Source organism: Hemibagrus wyckioides, linkage group LG29 (assembly GCF_019097595.1).
Source record: "Hemibagrus wyckioides isolate EC202008001 linkage group LG29, SWU_Hwy_1.0, whole genome shotgun sequence".
Taxonomy (NCBI): domain Eukaryota; kingdom Metazoa; phylum Chordata; class Actinopteri; order Siluriformes; family Bagridae; genus Hemibagrus; species Hemibagrus wyckioides.
The window spans coordinates 17,178,144-17,201,226 of NC_080738.1; the positions used below are offsets into that span (position 1 = coordinate 17,178,144).

The window sequence follows — 23,083 nt, forward strand, 5'->3', positions numbered from 1 at the left end:
CGAACCCAGACATCGGACTCATTAGTCTTAAAAACATCCGAGAAGTGGAAGGAAGAAAATTTCTACAAGCCTAGCGCTAGTTTTACCGACACTCAGGTCCTCACTCTCCATGTGGCTCCATAGGGGTAATGAAACGACTAATGGGATTTCCCGCTCTCGAGATGGAGTGGAAAACACAAACCGGTTGGTGAGGGTGAATCTAATTTGCAGTGTGACATTGCGAGGCCTTGGCCACAAGCGTATGCTAACAAATTGTTGCTTAGATAAGCAAATCAACATGGATAAGGTGCCAGAGAGCTGGGGCATGGAGGATGCTCTGTGGGAGAGCCGAGACGATCAACTGGAGATCTAGACATGCTTTCAGACTGATGATTGCTACCCCGCTTGTGGGGAAACTCGAGAACAAGGAGGTCTTTAAAAGCATGGAAATAAAGCCAGATGTGAGGGACTTGCTCAGGGTCATTAAAGATGAGAAGGCGTCGAGGGACACATGAACTTTAAACCCCTGAGTCTGAAATGAGCTCCACAAAAACCTGCCTGAGATCCGGACGGTTAGGCTGATGGCTGAAAGCAGCGGCGGCTTTCTTGTGCTTCACATTATACAGATGCTCCATATTTTCCCCGGGAGCATAAAAAGATAACACAAAAATGACTCAAATCATCTCGGATTATCAACAGTTTACTTAAATCTCCGTGGCACTTTGTCATCTACTATGATAAAAGGATAATTGCTTCAACAAAAAAAGAGAAAAGAAAATGGGGTGAAAAAAAAGAACAATAAAGAAGTACAATAAAGACTGCTAGCTGTGTCTGAGAAAAACATGGAAGAAAATGGACAATTTTTTTTCCTGGGAAATCAGGAAAATAAAGACTACTTGTCAAGCTGTTTCTGGAAAATAGCTAACAATGTGATGGTATGATGGTATGATGCTCTCACCAACAATGAATAAATGATTATTTCTCATGTTTTTTTTCCCACTTATACCAGAGCAAACTTCCAATAATCATTTAAAACTACATGTAACTTTTCATCTGTTTGTAGTTGCTTTATTATTATTATCAAAAATTAAATCCAGTAAAACATTAAAAAAGAAAGAAAGCTTTTCTTTTGGCAAACTTTGCTATTACCTAGCTGCTTTTTTATCATAAAACAGCAGGTATGCTAACTAGCTAAACATAAGGTAAACATTAACATTCTCACAAAGTTCAACATTTAGCTCCTGCAGTTTTTTCTATTTAGTTATTAAGAAAAGGAAAGGGTCTTACCTGATCTTCCATCCCTCTGGAAGTCCACGTGGTACCACTCCCCATCGTTCACCTTTTTGTTGACCGCTCGTGTTTTGGTGGTGCCCGAGCCCATGTCCAGCAGCAGGTACAAATGACCGTCCAGCATCTCGATGGCAAAAAAGTCCACCTTAAGAGTAAGTGGACTCTTTGCCTCCTTGGTCTGCTGTTTTGGCCTCCCATGGCTAAACAGAAGAAGTCCATTCGGTTCCGTAGTGCGGAAGTCAAAGGATATGGATCCAGTCTTCTTAGCATTCCACTTATGTAAAGTGATGAAGGCTTCTGGGGTTTCGAAGGTGATTGGATCAAGGGTGGCTACGTTTTCACATTTGAAGGCCACCACGCCATGGATCTTCATTTTCTGGTCGCCCTGCAAGGCCAGCTTGGAAAGCTCCAGGCGGACGTCATTGTTCTTGTAAACCACCTTAGAACCCAAAAAAAAGTGGCAGAATGAAGAAAAGGGAAGTCAACACTTGTAATAAATGTCTAAGAATGTACAGAAGGTACGAAAGATGTATGCTTACATCAAAGGACAATAAAATAGAGGTTTCATCTCTTCTCAAAAAAATGTAGTTGCAAAAATTTCGTATGCATTACAATAATCTCCTATACAAGCACACCTTTCGGCACCTTTGATTAATATTGTGGTCTTTTTTTAGGAAGCCTTGTATGGTCATCATAAAATTATATGAGAGTAATTACATTTTATACTATACAGTTACATTACCTCCAGAGCATCTATCTTTTTTCCCCATCCCTTGGCTCTGTCATAACATCTCATAAATGTTACAGCACATCTAGCTATGCGGGACCTGCTGTCACTCTCCTGTAACTCAAATAGTCTTTGGCATGTCGCTTTTGTTCCCTTAAACATACACTTGAGCTCCCAAGACCTCAGCAATCCAGCCACTGGGGTTTACAGGAGCCAAACACCATTATCTAAGAGCAGCAACTTGGAGCATTTGTGTAACCTTGAGGACAACTTGTTGGAGTGTGAGGTGGACACCATTCAGTCTAACAAGGGCATCGTGGGAACATGTGTGATGCAAGCCAAGATATAATAAGAACACACAGCTGAGCACACCCCAGGTATGACCCAGATCTCTCCTGAGGGTTCGGATTGAAATGCAAGAAGATGGCTGGAGGGAAAAAAATATATCATGAGATCTAAAAATAAACCGCAGCTAGTCTTCAGAGAAAAGTGAATCTAAAATGTTTTTGAAAAGTTCTAAACCATTTACTTTAATATAGCGGATACACCAACAGTAAAGCTACGTCAGGAAAAACTAGACGTAGGACTAGCAGAAAAATGGTTCAAATGGTAATGAGTCATTTCTCCATGAGCAATACTGATAGAATACTATCCCAGATCTCCTACGGAGCCATTCTGTCAGTCCTTCAAACAGTCTGTAAGCTTTTCTATGGCTGGCTAGTTTGACGCAGTAGTCCCAGCGGCACCATTGCACATGACTCATCAATCTAAGAAATATAGGATCTTGAAAAGTGCTGCAAGCTTTTCCAAACTCTGCAGGTGAATACAAATTGCTGGTAGAATGACTAGTGGTTAGGTTGTGCCCTCAACCACCTAGGAAATCTCCACAGATTCTTAAAAAAAGCTACTTTGGTTCTAAACAGGATTTAGAGCACATGGTTGCTTATTCAGCAGGGGGATTTGTCCTCAACTCTCCGAGTGAAATGTAATGTGCTAAATATAATAAGGACAAATATGTTTAAACTTGCAAAAGATGGAACAACACAGATGGATGATGTTATATATAAATCCAAATCTGTGTTGAAAATCAATTGTGCGAACCCGATGGGAAGAAAATAACACTCAAGCAAATTAGCAGAACACTGGTTCTGCTATGCCACTAGGTTCCACTTGGGTTTGATGTTTCTTGTTCAAGGCATGTTTGTGTAAGACATCAGCAACAACAGAAGATTCTGACCTTTTCTTTCCATGTACCCAAGTCATCTCATTATCTTGAAACTTGTCCACAGTTAGTTGCTGGGTGGTCTCCCAAACCAGGATGCAAATACTGTACCCGATCTTGTATGGCCTGACTGGAATGCTTCAGTTAAGTTAAGTAGCGTTTATCTGTCACACATCCATTACTGCACGGTGAAATTCTTTCTTCGCATATCCCTTTCTTGAAGGGTTGGAGTAAGAGCACAGGGTCAGCAATAATACAGTGCCTCTGGAGCAGAGTCTTGCTCAAGGGCCCAACGCTGGCAGCTTGGTGGTGCTAGGGCTTGAACCCAGATATTCCCGATCAGTGACCCAGAGCCTTAACCACTTGAGCTTCCACCATGCCAAGAAGTTTATGACATAAATAAGACAAATTTGTTTGCCAACTGCCAGATCCTGAACAAACTAAACTTCTCCTGGCTGCCTAAAAAACATTGCTGTCTTTATTCTTGCATTTTCTGATTGAACAGACTGGGCTCATCTTGGCTGTATCTCCTTATATTTCCCAAGATAGACCTCAGATGATCCCTTGATTATTGGTATCTCTACACCAATGTTGATCTACATCAATAAAGGCATGGCAGTCTGTTTTTTAAATAGATACTATAACGCTTCTTTAATCTCTCTGGATTAAAATTTCATAAAAGTAAATCCATCCATTTTCCCTAGCACTTATCCTACACAGAGACCTATACCAGGGGAACAAGCTTGGGGGGTCAACCCATCACAGGATAAAGTATGTCTTTGGACTGGGGGAGGAAACTTTGCAAGCATGGGGAGAACTTGTAAACTCCACAAACAGGGAGGAGACGGGAATCAAAGCCCTGTTCCATATGCAAAGAATACATGCTAACAACTAATGCTTGCTGCTTGCCTTGAGATATGTCTTATTTGTCCTGATGCTCAACTTTAGCTTGAGTCTCTGCATGTGTGACTGTTTTAAAAGGTCCCACATGAAACCCTAAAGGTGCCTTAAAATCTTATTCACAATATTCAACACCGTACAGTTTGTCTTTATTCTTCTACACTTGTACACTTTAAAGATTTATAATCACAGCATCCCGTGTCACCCTGAAGAGAACAGTTTCCTGCTTTCTTCTTTTCTGTAGTTTCAGAGAGTTTTGCCTTTCCACTGTTGCCTCTGGCTTGCTCATTAGCTCATGACCTAAATCTCCTTCCATTTCTTTTTTGTAAAGCTCATGTCTCTATGTTTACAATATCTATCTTTAAATGTGCTAAAGAAATTAAACATAATTAGATTTGTTAGTTTTGGGTCACACATTAGACAAAGAACCTGAGCACACAGCAAGTTTTTTACCATAAGTTTACTAATATCACTGAAGACACAGGCAAAGTTTCAGCTAATCTGAAATGATGTACCCTGACACAATAAATGTCTCTATAGAAAATGTCAAAGGGTCAATGCTGTCCTGGCTTATTCCATCAGAGCGGAGACAAGCTGACTTGTTTGAGCTTGTCTCTGAAATGAACCCCGAGGAACCAGGCTGTGATCTGGAGAAAGAAAATCGCTTAATCTATTATTGGAACAGAAATCAAGTCAGTGTTAGAATAAAGATTTCTCCTTACTGCCTCCTCTTGTAACCCTCCTCTTTTACTGTAACTAGAGAGGCACTACACTGACTCTTTTGCTGTTTCTCAGATGCACCATTCTATATTATATTAACAAATGATTCATTGTTAATTATTAGATATTATGCTGATAACTGAGGAGATTTTACCCACAATTTGCTCCCAGGCCAGTTACCCCAGCTCATCCTACGACAGCCAATGACCAGGGAGGGTAAAGACCAATGCATGCTTCCTCTAAATCATCTTTTTTTAACTGGTGAAGAGCAGAGTAGAACAATTAGAGGAAAATCGCTGTCTGCCCTCTGCCACAGACATAAGCTCACAGATGCCAGGTATTGGCTGAGTCACTGTCATTGACATGGGAGGGATAATACGCCTGGCTCTCGGCCACGGACGGAGGTGTCGTCATCAGAATTTGATCACATGATATCCTGAAAACTTTAGCATTGCACCACTTGTGAGTCACAGAAGTTCTTGAATCTGTATATGAAATGCAGCTTTAAGCGTTACAGTAAATGGGTTAAATTCCCATTTTTGCTGGCATGTTTAATATTCCACCAAAAAAACAGGGACATGTCCAGTGGGACTGTATTAGCATGAGGCAGAGAAGTGTTCACTGGAGCTAATCTGGAATGGGTACACAAATACAGTACAGGGAGCATATAAACCTAGCTTTATGGCCTCTGGTTGTTATTTATGAACATGTCCTGGTGGGGGACAGGAGGGTAAGAACGTTTGGTTTGAAACTTGGCCCTTGGTGTTTTTCTGACTTGATGACTGGTGGAAATATATGACTTATTCTCAATTGGCGATATTGAAATTATTTCTGGACGAAATAAAGTGTGCAAGCAAAGAGAGAAAGAGAGTGAGAGAGAGAGAGAGAGAGAGAGAGAGAGGGTACCAGGTACGATTTTCCATCAGGTCTTCTATTTCGGCATGACAACCATAAGAAGCCTACAGGGAGAAAACAAATAGCGATTTGAGAAGAAGCGCTTGGCACTGGATCCTATCCAGAGGGAGAAAAAAAAGAAACAGGTAGTACACCTGCAATTCTTTAGTCACATCGCCCGAGTGCACAGCAGATACTGCCAATAAAATGCAATCAATATGGGGAGTGGAGACAAAGGACACCTTTTAGAGCCCGGCGAAATTGGACCAAGCTCCAATCCCGGCGTTTTTCACCAGGCCAGGCGAGAGTCGCGCCGAGCTCATTTGTCACCGGCTCGGAGAACTGACAACGAAGCTATTACCACAACAACATTTTATCATCAGAACAGAGGAGCCAGGAGTCGGAACAGGGGAATGCCAAGACTCGGGAGCGTGACCACGAGCCCGTGTGATCAATCAGAGGCCAACCGTGTCAAGAACCTGGCTGCAGCTTTACACACCATCAGGCAGCCTGGAAGCTACACACAGCCTTGTGAGGGGCTTTTCTGAGAGTGAGGGGCTTCAGAGACTCCAATAATGACATAGGGTCACATGATTCACAACTTATACATCTGCTTTTTAGACTCTTGACATAATTTACATGTTTATTTTCAATTCATCTATTTTGTATCCATCCATCCATCTATTTTCTGTAGAGCTTACACAGCCACAAGGAACCCAGAGTCTATTCTTGGGGACACACAAACACACACACACAATTGTTGGATATGATTCATTTCTGCATGTGACTCCCAATTCGTTCAATTCTTGGTACATGAATCTTTCTTCGCATTTTTTCATAATTTCTTTTTAAACTAATCTATCATTTTCGTGTTTTTTTGGTTGTTTGTTTTACATACAGTGAGTGAAAATGAAATCTTTTACACCATTAAATACTTTTCATTTCTTAATCCGATTTTTTTTTTTTTACAAGATTCATTTTGTCCTCCAGTTTTTTTGTCATTTAGTTTTTGGAGTCATTATTTATTTAAAGATTTATTTATTTACAGGCGATTTTCTGCACACGAATCATTTTCTGTGTGATATTTTTTCACACGTGTCTAACCGAGTTCACGTGCAACCTTTCGACTGTTTTTGTTAAATCACATTATTACAGATCACCCACATTATCACATGTGGAGAAACGCGATTGTGTGTGTGACGTATCTGTTTCCTGTCAGAAGAATAGCGATATGAGAAAAGAGTTGACAGCGAGGTGTTAATGAGGTGTTCTCAATCACTTTGCTCTCGCTCATTATTTGATTAAAGCAGCCGCCTCTGTAAACCAGGCAGGAGTAATTGCTTGCTGTGCTAACGACTCGGGTTGATAAACACGCTCCTTCATCTTCAATTACCTCATTTGGTGCGATGTTAATTTGGTGCAAAGTTAAAACATTGGTGGACGCCGTAGCGAAACCCTCTCGACTCTTTATAGATGCACGGCAAGTGAATGAAAAGCAGGCTCGAGATGAATCTTGACCTCTTTCGGAACCCCTCCGAGCTTCGGCTAACTCGCGAACGCTGGACGGAGTCGCCGTAGTTTGTGGCGATATCGTATGAGAAGCGGTAATATTTCCACATTGTGTTCAAAACATCGTTGTTTAAAAGCAGGGCTCTTTCTCTTTTAATGAGCTGAGCTCTCTAATGAGCTCGAGAAGGAGAGCAGAGCAGCCATGTGCTAAAGAACCCAAGCGCTAGTTATGGAAAAGTCCCCATAGGACTTTCTTCAAGGTTCAGTGAGGACAGATTCGTCGGCTGGAGGTGGGGAGGGGAGGCAGTAATCTAGGACAGCTGTAAAGATGCAGTGAGAAAGAAAGGGAAAAAAATAGCCGAGCTCCACCGGCGAGTAGAAATTGAACTTTTGGATATTAAGAGATAAATGACAAGACGAATACCAAAGCTCTTTTTTAGAAAGTCTAGCACACCGCCAAATGGCTTTTGATGTCCGAAATACCCATTAAAAAGGTGATGAAAAATTTAAAATACATGTAGAATGATTGGAATAACATGAAGGTGTGAAAAATGATGAAGTCCAGTTTACTCAGTGACCGCCACTTGACCTTGGAGTCTCAAATTGATGTGAATTTCTTTAAGTGCTGGGTTTAATATAATTCTTCCCTCCTTTCTTAGGCCCTGTCCACACGAACGAGGGTATTTTTTAAAACCGCAGCTTTTTTTTATGCGGTTTGTCCGTTCGTCCACACGCAAACGCATCAGGTCACTAAAACCGAACATTTTTGAAAACTCCTGCCAGGGTGACGTTTTTTAAAAACTCCGGTTGCAGATTGGACTGAAGACAACTACAGCTTAAAACCCTCCCATTAAAAAAAAATACGAGCCCAAAATGCATACCATTATAACTAATACAATAACAAACAGTTAAAACAATTAATAACTTTGTGATATCGGCTTAACGAGTAGAACGATTACAACAACCCGCTAATCAAGACTGAAGTCTGACTGGACAGGACTCTCCTGAACCTTATTGGCTAAACTGAACCATATAATTAAAACACCAACATTACATATTACACTTTATTTATTTGGTTGAATAGAAAATTAATAAAATATCATGTTTATAGTCAAAAATAAAAACCTGCCAGTTGCATCAAAAAATCAGCTCAGGTTTTATCAACCTGCCCAATGCACTTTTTCCCGGTGAGACTTGACCAAAAGAAGCCTAATTGGGTGGAAACCCACCCAATCTGGCAACACTGCTTGTGAATTCGGTGTCTCAGACTTCTGATTGGCCAACATGGCTTTACGGTTGAGATTATATTGCCACCTGTTGGTTTTGAATGCTCTTGACAACACTTCAGACCACGTTTTTGTGTTTTCATGTGGACGAGATTTTTTTAAAAATGAAGGAGGAAAAACTCTTGTTTTTTAAAAATACCCTTGTACGTGTGGAGTAGGCCTTAATGATTCCTTTATAATCGAGAAAAAAAATTAATCGCTGTCAAATTTTTGATTATGATCCTTATCTGTTTTTGTTATGTCACACAGCCGGCTAACGTTTTCAGGTCATGAGGGTCGGGGGGGGGGGCAACTCCATCACAAACTAACAACCGAATTTAAACCCCGCCTTCCTGACAAGGCAGTTGAATGAATGAAGTTAAAAGCTGATGAATGTTGTCTTGATTTGTCGCACATTCTCGAGTCTCAAACAGATTGTTTGTAAATCTCATTACCAAGCTAACAAACAAACAAACAAGATAAATAGCTCTGCTTCTTTTTGTATCTGTCTTTTGTTTAGTATCTGTTACAGAACCAGATCTTTGCAGGAATCTAGATCTTGGTATCTAGAGCATCTTTCCTTTTCTCACTTTCACTTTTTTTTGCTGTGTCTCTACATTTATTTAATTACTACATCAGATCACCTCGTCGTATTTGTTACTTAGCATCTCAAGCTGCCACGGGTTCGAGAGTAACCTAAATAAAATTTTCATATAAATTTGGTAAATCAAATTGTTTACATATTGTGTTTTCCAGACCTCCAGACAAACAAAATAAAAAAAGAGTAAATCATGAGTAATGGATGTAGGCTGGAAAGTAGCCTACCTGTTGCTATGACAAAGTGGTTTGTTCAGCAAGCACAATTTCTGCTCCAAAAAAAAAAAATAATAATAATAAATTCCTCCCCAAAGGAGACAGAGATGAAATGCAAGCTGTGTATGCACTTTTTTTTGTCTATTTCCTCAGAGTAAAAAAAAAAAACATTGCTCGGCAGCAACGTCAGAAAGAAAAGCGAGATGTTTACCTCCTTCAAGCAGCCCATGAAGTTGTTGCTAACGGGAGATCCGGGCAGGTCGGCCGTGCTAGGGCTTCCTCCCACATAGAAGAAATCGTCCGAGCCTAGCATGGTGTAGTCCTCCTGCGTGTATCCCGTGGTGGTAAGAATTCCATCCACGGATATCGTAACCTAGACAACAAAGCACAGGAAAAGGACACGCTATACTCTTGTTAAGCTTTAGCGGCGCTTTGGATCGACCGCTCGTTATAACAACTGGAATAGTGTCTATAACTTTACGTTTCTCCTGCTTTTTTTTTTTTTTTAATCCCATTTTCATGTCTTTCTTAATTAAGGAACCTTTGTAGTTTAATTATAAATAATTTCTTTAAAACAAGTTCTAGCATCTACGTCAGCGTATATAAACCGATTGCCCAATATGGCGTTAGTGTTTGTGTTAGTATTTTAACATAAAAGTCATTTTGCAGACACAAAAATGGTGTTAGTACATGTTCTGTTAACTAGGTGTCAGTTTTTTAGTTGGATTAGTCGTTTTAGTTTTGTATTCCAAAAACTTGAAATGAAAAAGAAAGAACATTTCATCACAGGGTTAGATGCAAGAAGCCATGTGAAACACAACCACTGTTGGTTTTAGGCACACAGAATGAAGCAGAAACAAAACACCACATGCTGATTTGCTCTACATGCTAGCAAAGGAAAAAAGGAACGAAGCTACGCTCCGAAGCTGCATGCTACGTGAAGGTAGAGCTGGGTGGGCAGTGTTTTAGGGCAGTGGTGAGGATTGAAAGGAAAAAGCAGCAGGATTGAGAAGTGCTGGGAAAGCATGCCACATGCTGAGGTCATGACTGAGGTCACAACTGGCCAAGCCACAGAGCACCAGCCAGCAGAAGGTCCTCCACTGCTGTGAACCACTGCTGGATGCAAAAGGCACAAGGTGAAGGCCCTGAAAGGCACAAAACTGGACAAGAGGTGAAATAAAGGAACCAACCAACCAATGGAGAGAAAGTGGAGGAAAAACAATGGAGTTGGAGGAAAAAAGGAAGCGGAGAAGTACCAACCGCAAATCCCCTTTATTTTGGGTTTTATGACGTCTACAGTAAAAAAGAAAGAAAAGAAACACGCGGCAAACCCAAACTAAGAAACAATTAGAATGATATCTACCGAACAATGTAGTTTGTTTACCATAGCGTGTCCAATGCCTGAATGCTTTGTGGAAAAGGGGGGAGAAAGGAAATTAAAACTGTGAACAGAACAACGACCGTTACTCAAAAAAGATATGATGACTTCTACCAAGGTTAGTACACTCTCAGAGAAAAGAACGATCGGTTAGTAAAATGACACATTCCATGTGGATGACGTTAGTTTCCCACAGCATGTTAGTACCACAAAAGAAAAAGAAACGGGCAAACGTTTTACAAAGAAGAAATAGAAAAAAAAATAACTAAGCGTAACTAGAAGCTGGTGTTAGAATTAGCACTGATTTGTATCTCCATGTTGCTAATCTGAACGTGTTCTTTATGTTCTCCTGATATCACACATAAGAGAGAAGGCCTGAAGCACATCAGTCGACCCTCTTTGATGAAAATCCGCTTTTAGATCTGACTCGAATGCTTTTCTTTTTATTCTTTTTCTTTTTTTTTCTTTTTTCGTGGTTGATGCGACCGGTTTCGTGGCCTTGAGACCTGACGGCTCCCGTGCCTTCCTCTTTGGGTCGTAGTGATGAACTTTAGGTTCACTTTATTGCAATGGGACAAAGCAAAAGGAGATCCTTACACAGAAATGAGAGAGGAATGATCTGTTCCCTGACTACGCATGCACTTCTAATCATTAAAATACTCGATTCGTTAAGAGTTAAATGGAAGTCCTTTGAGATTTGAGCAAGGGCATACTCTGTCTAGACTCTTCACTTTAGAACGTTCCTTTTTTTGTGAGTAAGAGAACCCATGTATAACCTTCTTCACCCTTGTGTATTAGCCGAGTCATCTCTTAAATCAGGATCTTAATCAAATTAGTTAATTAGTTTAATTAGTCAATAAGTTTTCAAGTGTTTGATTTGTCTTGGCAACTGTAGAACCCACAGCAAAGAGAGGAATGAAAACCTGCACCCACACCGGCCCTTTGCGGATAAGATTGGACACCCCAGATCTAGAAAATCATTGGATTGTCTCTTTTTGGGAACGTCATGTAGACAGCAAGGGTTCTCCTTATCATACAGTTGCAGGTAGAAACCTTCCAGGGAGCCAAGCATAACTAATCTATCCAAAGAACGCATGAAGAACCAATTTTTTCCCCAAGACTTTAACTTCTCTGGCTAAAGCATTACAATAATTCAGCTTTAAGAAGCATGTTCCTTATCGGTTCTTTGGTTAGTTCATCCTTGATAACTGCATGATGAACCATACAATAGAAACAGCAGTCGTTTTTGAGGAAGCTAAAGATGAAATGATCCAAACCCTTTAAAGACACTTTTTAGAGCCAATCAACTAAATTATTACTGTAATATAGTCTAAATTATCATCAAAGAACCCATCTTTGGTTTGTTTCTGGTTAACAACTATACATAAAATCCTAAAACAAGCGGATCTTTCCTAAAGGAACCCGTGATGAAACCTATTTTTTCTAAAATCTGTCTTCAACAAAGTGTATAAAGTTCACTTTTGGCAGAGAAAGGAACAAATCTGGAACCACTTCAGGATTCTTGGGATTGTGTTTCAATGGGAACTGAAGACAAAACCTTACAAGGGTCTCCCTATCAGTGAGGGCTCCAAGAAAAACCCATTCGGGAAGCTAGGGACGCCAAAATTTAAAAAAAAATGCCTTTAATAGTACACCATTTAATGGTTTTGCTCTTTAAGGGTTCACTCTAGAGCCACAGAAAGTGGTATGTAGAACCCTAGAGCAATGGGTACCTGTAGAGGTGAGGGTTCTGAGCCGAACCTGAAATCGAAGAGTGTGGACTGTCTAGAGAACTACATTAAAAGAACCATTTTTAATGTCTTATAGATTCATATTTGGCTCTTTACACAACCAGTCCATGTCTTGTGCTTAACTCTAAAGATGTTTCTATGTCATGGGAAGATTAATAGTCATATACTCATTTAGTTCTTTGAGGCACCAGTAAAATGGTTCTCTAGGAAACTGATATGGTTCTTCTCTTAACTTTTTTTCATTTCTGGAAGATTAATATGTGGTAAAAACAGACGATTAAAGGAATACTGCAATCTTAGTTCCTCGTTCTGCACAGAATCTGGTCTGTTTCTTGAGGAGCGTCCTCAGAGATGTCCCCTGCTCAAATGTTCTTAAGTTCTTATATCCACTGTGATTTGAATTTCGATAGAAATGTATAATTCTAGATCATTTATCGTTATAAAGATTGATGATTTGGAAAGAAAAACAAAAACGTCACTGACTTAAAGTTCTGATTAGCTAGAACCCCCTGCACTGTTACCTGACGAAGATTCCTTGTTACTTTGACATCATGCCAATCATTGTCATTAAATTTTCCATTGACCGGCTCCACCAGGGCTTCAAAGGCCCCGGACCCCAAATTAATGACCAGCGAAACCGCCCCATTTTTCAGCGCCAGGTTGACGTAGTCGGCCGATTTCCCCGTGTGCAGCATCAGTCCGTTCCTCTGCAGGGTTTTGAAGGAGAGCGTGATCTCGTCGCTGCTGCTCTGGATCGGGTTCTGCGACAGGTCGTAGCAGAAGTATTCGGAACCTTTGAAGGTGGCCACATATTCTTCTTTCCCTGAAAAAAGGAGAAGAGAGAAGCCTTCCATGAGAGAACAGAGAAGGAAGAACCAATCGTGAAAGATAACTCCAGCAGAAAGCTAACAACCTTCACAAATGTTGCGTAGATGCTCCATGTTTTAGCATCAACTTACGCTGCTATGATTGAAATATTGTCGTAAATATAGCTTAAAACAATCAAGTGCTGTCCAGAGAATCACTGGAGAACTTAAAATCTGGCATGTTCTGCAGGGTTTTATTCCTCATACACAACAGCAGATGTATTAAAGAACAACATTATGCTTTTTATCCATTTTCAGTTATGTTTAATGTTGCACAATGTTAATATCCACAAACCAGCTGCTTTTTTTTGTCCTCTTCATGACCGGAACGTTCAAGACATCACTCTACTTGCTCAATGTCCTAACACTTTCTAATCAAACACACCAAACACACACACACACACACATACACACAAACACACACACAGTGACTATAGCTTCTCTCCAAAACCCTGTCAACTTTTTTTTTGGTTTATCCCTTCTTTTTCCCAGAGTGTACCATTAGGAGCTTAACAGAAAACAGATAAATAAGGTTAACTCCCATTGACCTGCGTATTTACCTGCCATTCTTTCCACACCAACCATCACCATGACTGACACACTGCCTGACGAGGTCACAGGCTCCATCTCAGGGAGAAAAAAATCACAAATCCATCCTCTCTGAGTCCTACAACGCCAACTTCCTGTCTCTGATCGATATCACTAAACAACGGACTCGATCTACCACCAACATCATGGAAATAAACAATGTAGGAGAAAATTCTTTTTCTGTATATATTTCCTATATATATGTTTTCATATACTCCCTCAGATTTTTTAAAAAATGTAAAAAATTTGAAATTAATTTTACAAAAAATGATTTACAGAAAGTTAGATTTGCTTTCAGTACCTTAAACATAAAAATGTCAGATAATGTAAAGAAGAAATATAAAAAACAGTAATGAAAATAATTATTTATTTATTTTAATTTTATTTTTTAAAATTTGATTAGTCTAAACATTTTATACAAAAAAATTGTATTTCTTTTTTTTTTTTTTTCAAAAATTATAAAATTATCTTTAAATCATTTGGTCCAAATTCTTATAGATCTCCTGCAATTTCTATAAAAATTCCATAAAAACAAATTACCAAAAAAAATATATGGAAAGACAAAAATGTAGCGGTCAGTGGAATTCCTTGCTACAGATATGCTAGCTTCGAGGGACAGGACTTCTACTAAACAGTAATAAAATGATTTCCATCTACTCTTGTTGGGGACTAAGAAGTAGGTTGGTGTGTGTGTGTGTGTGTGTGTGTGTGTGTGTAGGTGTAAATGCTAATTTTAACTCCGACTATTTCAAGTTGTTCCTCTCTTGTCCCTGTTGACTATTATTAATTTGAAAGCAACACACACACACACACACCCCTCTGTAAGAATGCAGCTAGACTAAAAGCCAAATCCAAAAATAGGTAGTAAGGTGTGCGCTGAGATGCTGCTTCTTGTTTTCGCTCATGAGTCTGTTTTCGCGTACGCCGCAGCACAACCCCAGCCGGCTAATCTCTCTTTAGAAAAGGGCAGAGATGTCACTCATTTCTCGCCCTCCCCGCCTGGAAACATTTCCAAGGTTAGCGTCTTGCATCCAAAATAAGATTACCTTAAAATGGCAACTGTACTGGAGCATAGCGTTTCTCGTTCGATTCTGACATTAGCGCAGGATTATCTGATATTTTAGCTTAAAAAAAAAAAAAATTGTCCCCCCCGCCCACACACCCACATGATCTAAAGACTTCACTTCTATAGAAGTTCATTATCTTCTGCCAAGCGAAACCTTATTTTATCAGAGCGACAGATACGCAGCTCTATCTGCTAACAGCTGTGCCTGGCATTTCATTATGAATGGTTGAGTTGAATATTTTTTTAATCTGCTGTCAGAAATTCACACGTGTCAAGTGAGCGAAGGGTGCGAGTGAAGGATGATGACACGGACGCAACATGACACTTCGCCTCCACGTGTAAAGTTTCCAGAGAAACTCCTCCAGTGTTCAGGAGAACGCCAACCACATGGAAATGAGGAAAAGAGCTAAATAGTGAATATTTATATTCCAGCTTATAGGCCACCTGATTGGTGGAGTGGAATGCTTATCATGATGTAACTCAGGAGGCGAGGCTTATTGTTTGTGTTCCTGGGAAACAGAGGAAGAGAGCCTCAGGTTCTTCACTGACAGATGAGGAGCTTCTGCTCTTGTAGCTCATCTACCTCAAGGTTTGATGGTCCATGCATGATGACATGCTTTTCTGCTCAGATGTAAAGAGTTACTGTTTCCTTCCTGGAAGCTGGAACCATCTGCTCTGGCTGTTACTCTCATACTCTCACATCAACCAGGCGTCTCCACCCACAGATCTGGGGTTCACTGAGTATTTTCTGGTTTTCACACCGTTGTGTAGAAGTGAAATTTCCAGTAGATCAGCCGTTTCCGAAACACTCCAATCTGCTAGCAGCAGCAATGACAGGGATAGAGTCAGAAAGATCTGAGATTTTCTTCATCCTGATGTTTGGTGTGAAGATTAACTGAGGATCTTCACCTGGATCTGTGTGATGTTGTGGATTGTGCTGCTGCCATGTGATTGGCTGATTTAATAACTGCATGAGCAAGTGGATGTGCAAGGGTTACTAATAAAGAGTGTGACTGTGTGTGTGTGTGTGTATGTGAACATATATATGCATGTATCTGTTGGTGTGTGCATATGTGTGACAATGAGTGTGTGTGTTTGTATATGTGTATGTTGGTGTGTTGGTATGTGTGTGTGACTATGTTAGTGCATGTGTGTATGTGTGCAGGTATATGTGTGTGTGTGTGCATGTGTATGTTGGTGTGTAGGTATGTGTATGTGTGTAACTGTGTGTGTTGGTGTGTGTGTATGTGTGACTACTTGTGCATGTGTAATTTTGTGTTTATATATATATATATAATGTGTGTGTGTGTGTGTGTTTGTGTGTGTGTAGATGTATAAATTCCCCTGACATATTTATTTCCTAGCAGTCTCATTGAGCGAGACTTACCCTGGCTGCAGCTCGGATGCAGACAGTGCTGAAGGTGTTTGCTGCATTATATTTTGCTCTGAACAAACACGCTGCTCTTCATCATCGTGGCAGGAAGCAAAAACTCCGGCCTTAATTACAGATGTGATGGAGCACTTGTAGAGGAGCTTACAGCAGGCGTGCGCTTTAAGGAATCGCTGCTTATTCAATTCCTTGTGTTTTATTAGCTTCTTTTTAAAATCTTCTTAAATTATCAGAACTGTTTATTTACACAACGGCCTTTATGAAGACATCTGGGGTTGATGATGCTAACGCTAATGCTAATGGTGCACATTTATCAGAAAGTTTCATGCTATGATTTTATTTCTTTTTCATTCTGATTTGCGTCTTCCTCCAGGATCTGGTGATCCATAAGCAGGTCTTTTTTCTTTTCTTTCTTTTTGGAAAGTCGACTGCGGCAGGCGAAGTTCAGGAGGAGTTCAGAGCGACTCCACAAAGGCAGGAGTGTCTTTGAGCTCAGAGTTTCTCCCTAGAAGACCTCCGCTAAGGCGTCGGAGTTAAAACAACTCTTTAAATATTCACAGGGTTCTCCTTTCACCTCGCTCTATTTACCCCACGCCGCTCCCTGCACCTCTCCACATGATTGGCACACCATTAAAGTGATAGTGAGGTGATGTCAAATCCCGAGTCATGACAGAGACTCCGTTTACCCCGAGAGCTGGAAGCTTTAAACGCTGCGTATTTGTGCAGCACAGGTCCAGGTTTTTAGGAGGAGAACAGCTAAAGGCATTAGCTAATTTCAGCAAGGCTATGCTTGTAAGGGGTTATAAGGGTTTATAAATGGTTATAATGTTTCATTATGGGCTTTTGAGATCTGAAATGACTATAATAACAAAAGTAGTAATAATTTTCCATCTAAAGAACTCATACAGAAGCTCAATAATTTATTATTTTATGCTTTGTTTTTCCTTATTATTTAGTATTTATTTATTTGTTTGACGTTTTCTTGTTTATTTTTTTTAATGGTTGTTTTTTTTCCTTGGTGTATGATGTATTCATTAATTTCTGGATTTATTTAGTTTTCGTCTTTAGTTTATTTTTATTGACTTTACTATTTATTAATACGTTCACATTTATTTGTCTTTTTTTTTTCCTTTTTGGGGTTTTTCTTTTTGTGTTCTATTAACTAACAGAAGAGATACAGTATTTTTGTGGGGGATCTAATACCTATATAATATTCATATTATTCATAAAATTGAATAAGGTTATTTTAAACTGAACTGTGATAAACCTTTGTAGAAGAAGAGTCTGTTTTAAAAGATTTTATTTATTAAATTTTATGGATTTTTTTTATTCAGCAGACTATTCATTCATTCATTCATTCATTCATTCATTCATTCATTTTAATGTGTTGATTTTGTTTCCCAAAGCTAACAACCAGAACAACTTGACACTGTTTTTATTTTATTTTATTATATTTATTTTTTCTACACACTTTGCTTTTTCTGTAACATTAAATAAATAAATAAATAAATCTAAAGCAAACAGAGTTAGTGTATTATTTTATTAGGCTGATATACACTAACAGATGGAATATATGGCAGCTTGTTTGGACCAGATTGAAAAACTAATTCCTAATTCTTCTTCTTTTAGTTTCTAATGTACTACAGAGATCTGAGTTTTCTGGTTCTTTATCATTTCTTGCTACTTTACAAATCCAAATTTCAAGCATTAATCTGTTCCATTTCCTCGTCAGCCTCAGGTTGTGGTTCTGACTCCAGGTGCGAATTCGCTTCCCACTTCCCGTTATTACTCAGTCTGACTGCGCCGGAATTACACCCGAGACGTTCGTCAAGTGCTGAGTAAGAGAAAGAGGCTAGACAGAGAACAGGCAAATCACTGTAATGTTGCTAAACGCTGCTCGGAGCTAATAATGTAATAACGTGAGCAGCATGCTGCGCGTACCTGATACCTGCCTTCTACTCTCGCTAGCCATGTGCTGAATTAGTCACGCTGGGAAAATACAGTGTGAGCTTTCCCTGAGGATGGCTTCATACGCTGACTGATTTCCACTCTAATAACCTCCAATATGCCACCTTATCAAGGAGAAATAAGAGACGAAGCAGCGCAGGGAAACAGAGGGACCCAGGCACTGTCTTATCATATCTCGCTGTTATGGGGGAAACGTTTCCTTTTCCTAGCACGCTATTAGCTTAAAGCTTAGATGTTTTAATCAACAGAACAATTAAAATTAACAGCCACGTGGTGATGAAGGACATCTTTTTAAAAGATATGAGCTTACATATGCAGTACACATGGATTTAAAGGAGCAGTTAGTCATTTTTTTTTATCAAAAATAAACATGTTCATACACCTTTAATAAGGAGATCATTTCTGTAATTGATTAGAAAAGTTTTTATAAAAATATTAAATATTTTTTAATCCTGCAAAACTTAATTTTTATTATTTATGTTTATTAATAAATTCATTTTTAAAATTTTAATATTATATATTCATATTATAGATTTAAATATTATTTCATCTTTTGATTTCTTACTGGCCCAGATATAAGCTCCACCCCCTTTTTTCACCTAAGAATGAATATACATATCAGTACTTATCGAAGTTCCATATATCGCAACTGTTAGAAAATAAAGGTTTTATTTTATTTATTTATTTATTTTAAAATTGCGGTTAGTGTTTTGTTTTGTTTTTGGATTTGAATCATTGAAAACGTCTCATCTGCTACATTTCCTGTAGCCTCAATAAGAACAGCCGGCTTCCCCTTCCTTGTCCCTTAACACAAACTCACAAAGTATTTCAAGCACATGGCACAGGGTTGATCGAGGGGTGGGGTTTCAAATGATGGTGTAATCTGATTTGTGTGCAGCAGAGGGCGCACACAAGATTTTACAAACTGCCGCTTTAATATTTATATTCATATAATACGTATACCCTGATAATGAGCTTCGATTCAAGCCGAAATCAAAGCCGTGGACATGTTACAGTGATTTAATTACCTCGATAAGCTTCCGATGTAAAGAAGCAAACCGAATCCTGCATTTCCTACGTTTCCCGTATTTTATTTATTTGTTTATTTATTTATTTGTTTTAAAGCTGCGGTAAGTGTTTTGCTTTGTTTTTGTTTTGTTTTTTTGGTGTGGGGGAATTTGAATCATTGAAAAAGTATCATCTGCTACATTTCATGCATAAATTTCTCAGTTTTGTTTGTTTTCAGGCATCTACTTATTTTTTCTGACCCAGAAATAAGCTCCGCCTCAATTAGAACAAAAAGCTTCTTCCTTATCCTTTAACAAGCAGATGGCACAGGCTCGATTAAGCGGCGGGGGTTTCAAATGACGGTGTAATATGATTCGTGTGCAGCAGAGGGTGCACATGACATTTTAACAAACTGCCGCTTTAATATTCATATTCATTTAATACTTATACCCTGCTTACGAGCTTTGATTGAAGCCGAATTCAAAGCCGTGGACGTGTTACGGCGATTTAATTACCTCGATAAGCTTTCGAAGTAAAAAAGCACCCCGAATCCCGCATTTCCCGCGTCCCACCTCAGCATTCACGCTGCTTGCGATGCTTCAGACTCTACACACCAAACGCTTTAAAGCACTCCGAATCCAGCGTAGTGACTTTAATCTGGCACCGTATACGTCTTTTGCTTGACATGACGCACTGCCGAGCGTTCGCTACGACTAGCGCCGAGCGCGCGTTGTGAGTAATCAGCAGACAGTGCAAGCTCTCGCCCACAGCCAGCATCCTCAAAACACAGCACGACTCAAAACCCCAGACATAAATCTAGCATGACACTTCAATAGCAAGGTTGCTGAAAGAAAGAGAGAGAAAAAAAATAACACCTAAAGAAAAAAAGAAAAAAAAAATGCTCTTCCATTCCCGTTCGTCGGAGGAAAAATTCAGCTTCTTTTCTTCATGAGCAACTTTTTAAATATTCATAGCAAATCCTCAGCCTGCTGTAATTAGAAAATCAGAGCCGGTCTCTAATTAATCAACACGCCACTAAGATGAAGATCGGACAGTCTTTAATTCTGGGGTTCGGCCCAAAACCGAAAGGTGATGAAGCGGCTCTGGAACAGCACGAGATGAAGAAATTATTTATTGATATTTAAGAAAATTAATTATGGTGAGACTCTGGATCTGGCCTAGTCAGACTGCCATAGTGTGTTTTTTTCTCCTCCTTCCTTCACTCTGACACGAGCAAAACAATAATTGATGAAGGGCGACGTGCCCAGACAGATGGAGAGACTGAAATATTGTGCCTGTTTAGCACATTTGCATTTCTGCAAAAACAAGCAGTCCGATTTAGCCCAATATTAGCTGTTGTTATACACACAATGATACACACTCCATGGAGCTGCCTAGTAAGTAGCTTTCTTCCTGGCCTTAAAACCTATTCTTATTATTATTAAATTATTATGTTTTTTTTTGTAGTCTTATATTTTTGTGTGTCTATATATATAATTTTACATTTTATATTTGTGTGTGTTGTAACTGTACGTTGTTACTGACTAAGCTGCTGTAACACAATAATTTCCCTCATGGTATCTATCTATCTATCTATCTATCTATCTATCTATCTATCTATGCATGTATCTATCTGTCTGTCTGTCTATTTATCTATGCATTTATCTATCCATTTGTCTGTCTTTCTGTCTATCTAGCTAGCTATCTGTCTGTCTGTCTGTCTATCAATCTGTCTATCTCTCTGTCTGTCTGCCTATCTATCTATCTATCTATCTATCTATCTATCTATCTATCTATCTATCTGGACAGACTAAGTGGAACCCTGTTTTGGAAGCTACAGTAAGGTTCAGAAATTCTCCACTGCTGTTCCAAGAGTTTCTGAGAATTAAGCTTGATTTTCATTTATTTATGCATGTATCTATCTGTCTGTCCATCTATCTATCTATGCATCTATCTATCTATCTATCTATCTATCTATCTATCTATCTATCTATCTATCTATCTATCTGTCTGTCTGTCTGTCTATCTATGCATCTATCTATCTATCCATTTGTCTGTCTGTCTGTCTATCTATGCATCTATTTATCTATCTATCCATTTGTCTATCTATCTATCTATCTATCTATCTATCTATCTATCTATCTATCTATCTATCTAGCTAGCTAGCTAGCTGTCTGTCTTTATGCATGTATCTATCTGTCCGTCCGTCTATCTATCTATGCATCTATTTATCTATCCATTTGTCTGTCTGTCTATCTATCTATCTATCTATCTATCTATCTATCTATCTATCTATCTATCTATCTATCTGTCTATGCATCTATCTATCTATCCATTTGTCTGTCTGTCTGTCTATCTATCTATGCATATATTTATCTATCTATCCATTTGTCTGTCTGTCTGTCTGTCTATCTATCTATCTATCTATCTATCTATCTATCTATCTATCTAGCTGTCTGTCTGTCTTTATGCATGTATCTATCTGTCCATCCGTCTATCTATCTATGCATCTATCTATCTATCCATTTGTCTATCTATCTATCTATCTATCTATCCAAGAAACACAGTGTGAACGTGAAAACCGCATCACTTTTTCATCATCTAAAAAAAAACATATATATATATATATATATATATATATACAGTATATATAAAAAGTTAAAAGTTAGAATATAAAATGAGGCCCAGGAGTGTACACTTAGCTAGTATTTTATCTTGCTAACTCTCCAGATAGTATTTTATCTTGCTAACACATAGCTAGTATTTTGTATTGCTAACTCTTCAGCTAGTATTTTATCTTGCTAACTCTCCAGTTGGTATTTTATCTTGATAACTCTCCAGCTAGTATTTTATCTTCCTAACTCTCTAGCTAGTATTTTGTATTGCTAACTCTCCAGCTAGTATTTTATCTTCCTAACACTTAGCTAGTATTTTGTATTGCTAACTCTCCAGCTAGTATTTTATCTTCCTAACACTTAGCTAGTATTTTGTATTGCTAACTCTCCAGCTAGTATTTTATCTTGCTAAACACTTAGCTAGTATTTTGTATTGCTAACTCTCCAGCTAGTATTTTATCTTGCTAAACACTTAGCTAGTATTTTGTATTGCTAACTCTCCAGCTAGTATTTTATCTTCCTAACACTTAGCTAGTATTTTGTATTGCTAACTCTCCAGCTAGTATTTTATCTTCCTAACTCTCCAGCTAGTATTTTATCTTCCTAACTCTCTAGCTAGTATTTTGTATTGCTAACTCTTCAGCTAGTATTTTATCTTCCTAACTCTCTAGCTAGTATTTTATCTTGCTAACTCTCCAGCTAGTATTTTATCTTCCTAACACTTACCTAGTATTTTGTATTGCTAACTCTCCAGCTAGTATTTTATCTTCCTAACACTTAGCTAGTATTTTGTATTGCTAACTCTCCAGCTAGTATTTTATCTTCCTAACACTTACCTAGTATTTTGTATTGCTAACTCTCCAGCTAGTATTTTATCTTGCTAAACACTTAGCTAGTATTTTGTATTGCTAACTCTCCAGCTAGTATTTTATCTTGCTAAACACTTAGCTAGTATTTTGTATTGCTAACTCTCCAGCTAGTATTTTATCTTCCTAACACTTAGCTAGTATTTTGTATTGCTAACTCTCCAGCTAGTATTTTATCTTCCTAACACTTACCTAGTATTTTGTATTGCTAACTCTCCAGCTAGTATTTTATCTTGCTAAACACTTAGCTAGTATTTTGTATTGCTAA

At 38.7% G+C, this 23,083-nt stretch overlaps 1 protein-coding gene across 28 annotated transcripts in view; it reads right to left on the minus strand.

Moving 5' to 3' along the window:
- The window catches only part of LOC131348884 (neurexin-1a-like), a 326,295-nt gene that overhangs the window by 228,993 nt on the left and 74,219 nt on the right, over window positions 1-23,083 (minus strand). For 12 of the 28 annotated variants that reach the window (XM_058384107.1, XM_058384095.1, XM_058384087.1 and 9 more), the window contains 4 exons: window positions 12,970-13,271; window positions 10,683-10,727; window positions 9,531-9,692; window positions 1,267-1,708 (listed from right to left, as the gene is read on the minus strand). In XM_058384107.1, the coding sequence (XP_058240090.1) occupies window positions 1,267-1,708; window positions 9,531-9,692; window positions 10,683-10,727; window positions 12,970-13,271 (951 nt within the window). The remainder of the gene's footprint in view (window positions 1-1,266; window positions 1,709-9,530; window positions 9,693-10,682; window positions 10,728-12,969; window positions 13,272-23,083) is intronic. The other 16 variants (XM_058384112.1, XM_058384111.1, XM_058384099.1 and 13 more) reach the window with 2 other exon arrangements.